The sequence below is a fragment of the Brassica oleracea genome, chromosome C9 (assembly GCF_000695525.1).
Source record: "Brassica oleracea var. oleracea cultivar TO1000 chromosome C9, BOL, whole genome shotgun sequence".
Lineage (NCBI taxonomy): Eukaryota > Viridiplantae > Streptophyta > Magnoliopsida > Brassicales > Brassicaceae > Brassica > Brassica oleracea.
This window is the reverse complement of record NC_027756.1, coordinates 19,689,984-19,698,302: the sequence shown is the minus strand read 5'-3', so window position 1 is coordinate 19,698,302 and position 8,319 is coordinate 19,689,984. Positions and strand designations below refer to the sequence as shown.

Here is an 8,319-nt window from a genome sequence, read left to right as displayed (position 1 = left end):
CCCTCACCTTAGTCACTGGCTGGAATGATCTGGAATGATCGACGGGAGATGGTCAACTGCAACACGAGAGTCAACGACTTAGGCTAAGAGTCTCAGAAAATAAAGTTTCCAAAAATGGAAACTTTCCTAAAATAGAAACTTTCCTAAAATAGAAACTTCTCTAATATAACTTATTTCCTAAATTAGAAACTTTCCTAAAATATTCCAATAACTAGAAATATGGAGGCGACAAACTTACTAGAAAAACCCGCCAGAAGCTCGTCCAGAAATCCCGTCGGAAGCTCGCCCAGAAATCTCGACGGAAACTCACCCGGAAATACCACCGGAAAAATTCACTAGTGACTGGTCGTCAGATAATTCAACAACAACTCGTCACGCGCAAAAAAATACTTTGACTTGATGAGAATAAAGAGAAAGGGTTGAGTTCCTTATATAGGAGAAGGGAAGGGAGGAAAGTTTTCTAAACTTCCAATGTTGGACAAAATAAAAAAAAAGATTTTGGGTTTTAATTAATAAAAACAAATGGGCTTTCCCACATTGGGTCACGGTCGTTACATTAACTTTCTTTGCCAGCTTCTGAATATGATGAACAAAAGTAGGAAAGTCATGAATAAATCAAATCATTGTAGATAAAGAAATAACTAAGATAATGTGATGAAAGAGAAGTCGGAGGACAATATCAACAAAGAAACATGTATGTTTATTAGCAACTAAAATCTAGTCAACAAAAACAACAACAATAACGCTAGAGTAAACACCCAAAAAAAAATTATAGAATAAGTGAGTAATCAAACAAATTAAGTTGATGGGATGTAGAACGAACGAGCTTGGAGAGTCCACAGATCACCGAAACGCATCTTAGGAATCAAACTTCAGGGAGAAAGGGGAAACTAAAAACAAATTACAGAGTAAGATTACAGTATTCAAAATCAGAGACGGAGTTTTCAAATTAACCTAAACAGGCAAGAGAGATTAATAGCCTAATATAAGTCGATGTAGAGTACCCATATTGAAACCAGATCAAGTATCAAAAGAGAAGATATACCTTTTGCTGGAGCCATTACTCAAAGTCAGGCCCGGTCTAGGGCCCAAACTTTTTGAGGATTTTTAGCTTAAGAAAAAAAGCCCAAATGTTTTACCTTAAAAAAAGGGTCCAAGACTTTAATTCTGAGTAGGGCCTTTAATAAAGATGGGCATGTCCCTGTTCAAAGTGAGATCCTTTCCAGATAAATCACAGAGAACACAATCAGTTAGGAACTAATCACCATGAGCGTAGCATAGCAAAGTAAAAAAAAAACACAAAACAAAACAAAGATTGAAGCTTGGGCGGTAAACAATAAAGATCATCGTTTGTTTCATATTTGTTTTGGAGTCATCAAACTCATCCTCATCGTAGACATAGAATCATATAAGGTCGCTCCTGAAAGCCAAAATCCACACAGAAAAAAATATCAGAAAATAAAAAAACTGATATGGAAGAGAAATCATCTTATAGCTAACATATATATTTTTGTCTATCAAGCTAGCCGATAACAGCTAACATATATAGACTCGACAATCTAAGAACATGGGTCTTTACATACTTCATTAGCTTCTCGTCGTCTACCTTCAATCTCTTGAATCTCATGATAACACAACGAAACAGAAACACTGGAAAGGGTTTCGACGGAACGAAGTGTAGAGCGGTGGGCATTAGATTTAAAAAGGAAACCCGATATATTGCTCGATTTCTGGTTAGGGCCTGACGAAAATCAAATAAAAAAGGGAGTTTTGAAGGAGGTGACAGGAAAGGGCAGAGCCATCTAGAAGGATATGAACCGAGATGATAGACTACCGTTTTCTCTACTAGGAGAAAACACATCTCTACAATGACGTGTTTTTTGCCAAATATTTTGATTGCCTAAGCTTTTTTGCCAGATGTCACAAAAAGCTCTATGCAAAAGAATGATATGGCGCACGGAGAAGAGAGAAATCTAATTTATTGTTATAGATTTGTAGCCAACACAAATTTACTTTTGATTTCAAGAAATTTGGTGAAATGGTCCATCACAAATATTAGAGGTGCAGATAAGTAGCTAAAAAGAATAAAAGTAAGCTAACAGATTCTCTTAGCAAAATAAAGTAAACTAACAGATTCATATTCATAGCCACTAAAACCTAAAGTCATTTTCATTAGGGGCACTAAAACACTCATTTTAGTAATTTTTCCATAAACAACTTTCAAATTGGACATCTATAGTCATACCATTTTGTTATGAATGTAGAAAACTTCAGCAAATTTTGTGCTATAATACTCACAACACTGAACACTATTAACATACTGTCTTTAAAAAAGTATTAGCTTTAATGAATATCTGATATGCTCATAATTTTACTTGTTTACAAACATTCAAGATTTTGAGGTGTCTTTTGAATTCATTTAGAGGCCAAATAAGTCATTTGGTGTCTAAATTCATCAACTTATCATTTTAAGTTATAGTTTTCAGTTTCTTTGATATGTGACTAAGAGAAAAAATAAATCATTTTTTTGGAGTATCAAAATGGTCAAACTGAAATGGTCATTTGGTTTACTGTATATAATTTTTGCAGCAGTACACCGAGTCTCCTTGAAAAATTAAATGTTGCATTTGCCTCTTCATCTTCGTCGCACATGTGGTCTTCAGCTGGCTCATCATCCGTTTCCTTTCTTGGGCTTCTTTTTGGTTGGATCTGTTACTTTGTATTTAGTTATGTTTGTAGGATTGGTTGGGTCTGATGGGTTTCATATTGTTTTTTTTTTACCTTTGTAATATTTGGGCATGTTGTAATAAAAAGGCCCAAAAAAACAAAAGATGTAGATTTTGAAAGTGTACACGTATCGTAAAAGTCTACAGTCAAGTGGCAGGAGAAGATGCAAAGTTAACTTTATATATAAAGATTTGAATATCAGAAAGAAAAAAATTCATTTGTGAACTGTACATCTATTTAGAGTATGGACCCTTTTATAATTTCATAATACTTCAGGTTAATTAAAAAAAAAACTTGTCATTTTACATGTAAAACAAAAGACCATTGTTTTCACAGTATCCAACATGGTTTTCAAAGTCTGTTTGAATCCGTTAAGTTGATGACTAAAAAAAAAAAAACCATTTTTTTAATTCAAAACCAAACCAAACCACAGCTAAACTGAACTAAAATAATCTTCATCATTACCGAAATCAAATGTAGCCAAATAAATAGAACCCGGTTATCGTTGGACACATTTGGCTGATCGTACCAACTAATTTGTCATGTTTATCGACCCATCTTCCCATGTCTTCACCAACCACTTAAAAAAAAAGGGAATAACAAAAAGCTTCTGTCTCAACGAAGCTTCATCTCCTCCTTTGTGGCGTAGAAAGCAGTTTGAGTGATTAAACTTTTTACGTCCACTTGAATTTTTTTTTTCTATATTCTTTTTGGACTTTTTCTGATCACTCGTTTGTCTCTGAATCTATCCCTTGCATCCGCATCTCAATTCGTTTTTATTTTATTTTAAGGAGAAGCTTTCTGAAATTTGAGATCCATTCTATATCGATTGCCCTCTCTCTAGTCAATCCCTGGTAAGCCAAATATCTCCTCACTTTCTAATTGATTCTTTTTTTCAAACTGATATCGAATATGTAATCTTTTATTGAATGTTTCATTGTCTTCTGAATCTTCCACATTGTATGTTATTTTGATAAATATTCAAACTTTCTCTGAAAAAAATCTAATTTTCTAAAAAAAAAATCACATCTTTTTTTAGAGAATCTGAGTTTGCGTATATTCAAATTAATCAGAAATATCCTTCATTAACATAAAAGTTTTGATTTTTAGATATTTGGTTGCTAATCTTGCAAGATTCTTACGCTTTTTGATTTTGGTTGATTTAAATTGTTTAGGCCAAAAAGCTCTTCATTAACCAAAAAAAAAAAAAGGTTTTGATTTTTGTTGGTTGGTCTTTTTGTTTTTTTTTACTGGAGATGGCGGATGCAGCAAAGGATTTAGCTTCAGGGACTGTTGGAGGAGCGGCTCAGCTCATTGTAGGCCACCCTTTCGACACTATCAAGGTCAAACTTCAGAGCCAACCTGCTCCAGCACCTGGACAGCCACCTAGGTACACTGGCGCAATCGATGCGGTTAAACAGACCTTTGCTGCGGAAGGACCTAAAGGTTTGTACAAAGGTATGGGAGCTCCTCTTGCAACCGTCGCTGCCTTCAACGCGGTTTTGTTCACCGTGAGAGGTCAGATGGAAGGGATGTTTAGGTCTGAACCTGGAGTTCCTTTGACTATTAGTCAACAGTTTTTGTGCGGCGCAGGCGCTGGTTTCGCTGTCTCGTTCCTTGCTTGTCCCACCGAGTTGATCAAATGCAGGTTAGCTTTTCTTTTGATTTTGATTTTTTTTTTTCTTTAAATTTTAGAATTTTTTTTTTGTTGTTTTTTATATTACCTAATTATCTGGTCCAACATTTTCATTTTTTTTAATGCCCTATAGGCCTATACTAACCTAAACTTTGTGCCCTTATTGTTCATGTAAAATTTTTATAGTACCTTATATACAACTAAATTACTAAAATTATAGTTTAAAATCCTGATGTCCTAAGCGGTTGGTTCCTTTGCTGCTCTGTACTGGCCCTGGTACTGGCTAGACAGAACTGAAAGATGTCTCTTTGTGTGTGTTTGTTTAGGTTACAAGCACAAGGTGCATTAGCTGGTGCCTCTACCACAGGCTCAGTAGTTGCAGCTGTGAAATACGGTGGACCAATGGACGTAGCACGTCATGTGCTGCGATCAGAAGGTGGAGCACGAGGTCTATTCAAAGGTTTATTCCCTACATTTGCTCGTGAAGTCCCTGGAAACGCAACAATGTTTGCAGCCTACGAAGGTTTCAAGAGGTTTTTAGCTGGTGGTTCAGACACTTCAAGCTTAGGACAAGGATCATTGATCATGGCTGGTGGAGTTGCTGGTGCATCCTATTGGGGGTTTGTGTACCCAACCGATGTGGTGAAGAGTGTTCTTCAAGTTGATGATTATAGAAACCCTAAGTACGCGGGTTCGATGGATGCTTTTAGGAAGATTTTGAAAGCTGAAGGAGTTAAAGGTTTGTATAAAGGGTTTGGTCCAGCAATGGCTAGGAGTGTCCCTGCAAATGCTGCTTGCTTCTTGGCTTATGAGATGACAAGGTCTAGCTTGGGATAAACCGGTTTGGTTTTGGGCTTTGACTGTTGGTTCGATTTGTTGTTGTTCCATTTGATTAACGTTTCGGGTATTAAATGATTCTTTTAAATTTTAAGAAAAAAATTCATCATCTTATTACACAATTTGTTTCTGAAACACGGAAGAGGTTATTAAAAATGATCTTTAACAGATTAAATATATTAGACTATTAATTAATGAACATTTTACCAAACCGAATCCACACTTACGCTTCATTTAAACATGGGCTAGGCCATATAAACAGAGGCCCAACTAAAATATGTTACGTGGCGGATAACAAACTAGCGTATGACTAGTGCCTTGCACAGTAGAGTGTCAACAGAAAAAAGGAGGGAACTCATAACTGCTTCATCCTTTTTCTTCTTACATTTTGTTATTATTTGCATCTTTTTCACTATAAATCCGCAAAAAGAATATCATAGTAAGAGAAAAAAATAGCAAGTCTGATGGAGACGATGGAGCAACAAAGAGATTCACTCTCTTCATTGCCTATGCTCTCTAGGCTTGAGCATTTGGACTTCGTTGTAAATCGCTCTATTACCTTTGAACTTTATGTTAAAAGATGGTTTACTTTTGTGATGGATTTACTTTTCATTACATTGTTCCGACTACGATCTGTATTGTTTCTCATGCAGATAAAGAACTTAGAAAGACAACAGAACCTACCGAAATGGAAAGATGAAAGTGCATCTACTACACGCGGATTAATCGATAGAGGCGCGGCTGTCAGAGAAGCTTATTTCAAAGGATCATTACTAGATAGAATTGCAGCATTGGAGACCAGACTTTTTCAGGTATGGTTTTACTACAGGTTTTAGACAAAAGTTCTTTACAAGTTGAGTAGTCTTAAGGTTTTTGTATATAATATTGTGTTTAATGGTTTATATAATGTTTATAAGATATGTTTGGAATTGGAATCGAGCAGTGCATCTTCTACTTCAACTGGAGGGTCCGGTGAAACATCAAGCCAAAGGATTAAGAGAGATTTGACAAAGACATTACCCATTTTCAGTAGCAACATTAATCCTTTTCATATTCCCTTACAGCATTCACTAGACCCTCGGGTATATATATTTATCATCTTGTCTATTTTCACATATATATGTAGTTAAACATATATTAACATATCATTATTTTTTATTTTTATTTTTATTTTTTAACATATATTAACATATCATTATGATATGTAGGAAACAGAAGAGAAGATTGAAGAAGAGGAGAAGGAAGAGGAAGAGGAAGTGATAAATATTGAGAAACCATCGCTGGAGAAGAAGGATGCTAATGAAACTTGCAAACCAAACAAGAAGAAGACAAAATCTTCCAAGAAATGGTCCTGGTTTAACTTATTGGGTTGCTAATTTTTTTTTTTATTGTTTGTACTATGCAGTATTTCATATTTCGTTTTAAACCTAAGTTTTCCTTCTAAACTATGCAATCCATCAAACTTAGAATTAATTAAAAATTTTGCTTAACATATTTACTTATTTAGCAAACATGATTATCTATAATAAAAAAAAGAATCTAGTGTGTCTTCCAATAATGCAGTTTTTTCGTTAACGACTAGTTTAGCAATATCATATATAAATTGATTACATATAAGGGTATTTATAGAAAAATACTTCCAAATAGTAACAAGAAATACTTCCAAATAGCAAAATGGTATATAAGAGTGAAAATCACAGAATAGCATTCAATTAAATTGTAAAATTAAATATATTTATATAACTTTAACTACATGATTAAATAATATATTAAAACTAAAAAACATTAAGAACTTGAATTTTAGATATAAATAAGGAACTATGCAATATATATACATATATATATATATATATATATATATATATATATATGTTATTGAGTTTATATTTTAAGGTTTAGTGTACTTTAATCTTTTTTTTTGTTTAGTGAGTATTATTTTATAATTTTTTTTTCGTGTATATATTCTTATGACAAAATATTTTAGTGCATAAGATTTGTATATACTCTCTATTATAGCTCCAAAAGTGTAAACAAAAATGTAATATCCCCTAAAATATTATTTGCAAAGTAATTTCATATCACATCTCTACAGTCATTCTCAACAAAGAAAAACGGGATGGCTAAAAAGAATGACATTATTTTTTTTGAAAAATGTGACATAAATTGTGACATGTACAATTTCTTATATAAAGACTTATTTTTTAGAAAGTTTTTTCAAATATGGTAATTACTAATAATACATATATGACATTAAAGTAAATTATATGTATAAATGTATGTTTTTGCAAATATATTTAAAATATATTAATAACTCGTAATTCAGATATCACTGTTACAGTAAAATATGTCCTACACATTATTTAAGAATTTATTTTCAAAATTTTGCTTATGTGTCGTCACCATTTTTTTCATTAGAAAAAATATGACATGGATTAGTGAAAATGATGATATGCCTTAATTCTTTTTATGACATATCAAATTGCATTTAGGAAGTTTTCGATTTTATTATGACATATCAAATTGCATTTGATTTTAAGTTCATACTTAAATGGGTTCTTATAGGATCAGAACATACAAAATGGTTTTATAGGATTCAGTTTAAAATAGAATAATTTGGAATCTATAGAATTTTAGATCAATTTCATTTCAGATTTTTTTGAGATGGTATAAAACTAATAAAATAGAATATTACCGTATCATTTCAACTGCTTTTAGGTTGTAGAAAATTAAATAGATATATACTACGATTTCCAATAATAGTATGGTGTTTGAATTGACAAAAAAAAGTAGGGGTTTTTGCCAAAACTAACCCACAACTTGATTTTAACCTCAAACTTATACCCAAACTTGAATCAAATGCAAAACTAACCTAAAAGCCTAGTGAAATTACAGCTCAGTCCCTTGTGACTAAACAAAAAAACAGAAGCCATTTTTACGAATATAGCCCTAGTAAATCGTCTGAGTCGTCTGAGATGTTGGAAGTCGTCTGGACGACTGAAGTGTAAGTCGTCTGGTACCGGTTTATTTTAAAATAATTTATAAATCTTGTAAAAAAATATTTTGATGCGTGAAAAATAAAAATCAAGTAATTATAAACAGTTTTAAGTGATATAAATTAA

The 8,319-nt window shown here is 32.9% G+C and overlaps 2 protein-coding genes across 2 annotated transcripts; both read left to right on the top strand.

The window, feature by feature from the left end:
• The first annotated feature begins 3,299 nt into the window (after positions 1-3,299).
• LOC106313316 (mitochondrial carnitine/acylcarnitine carrier-like protein) lies at positions 3,300-5,314 on the top strand. Its single transcript, XM_013751100.1, has 3 exons — positions 3,300-3,581; positions 3,984-4,375; positions 4,690-5,314. Exons 2-3 carry the CDS (start codon positions 3,984-3,986, stop codon positions 5,198-5,200), a joined length of 903 nt encoding a protein of 300 aa, XP_013606554.1. The 5' UTR covers positions 3,300-3,581; the 3' UTR covers positions 5,201-5,314.
• Positions 5,315-5,662: 348 nt separating this feature from the next.
• LOC106317493 lies at positions 5,663-6,694 on the top strand. Its single transcript, XM_013755303.1, has 4 exons — positions 5,663-5,742; positions 5,854-6,012; positions 6,118-6,282; positions 6,409-6,694. Exons 1-4 carry the CDS (start codon positions 5,665-5,667, stop codon positions 6,574-6,576), a joined length of 570 nt encoding a protein of 189 aa, XP_013610757.1. The 5' UTR covers positions 5,663-5,664; the 3' UTR covers positions 6,577-6,694.
• Positions 6,695-8,319: the final 1,625 nt, after the last annotated feature.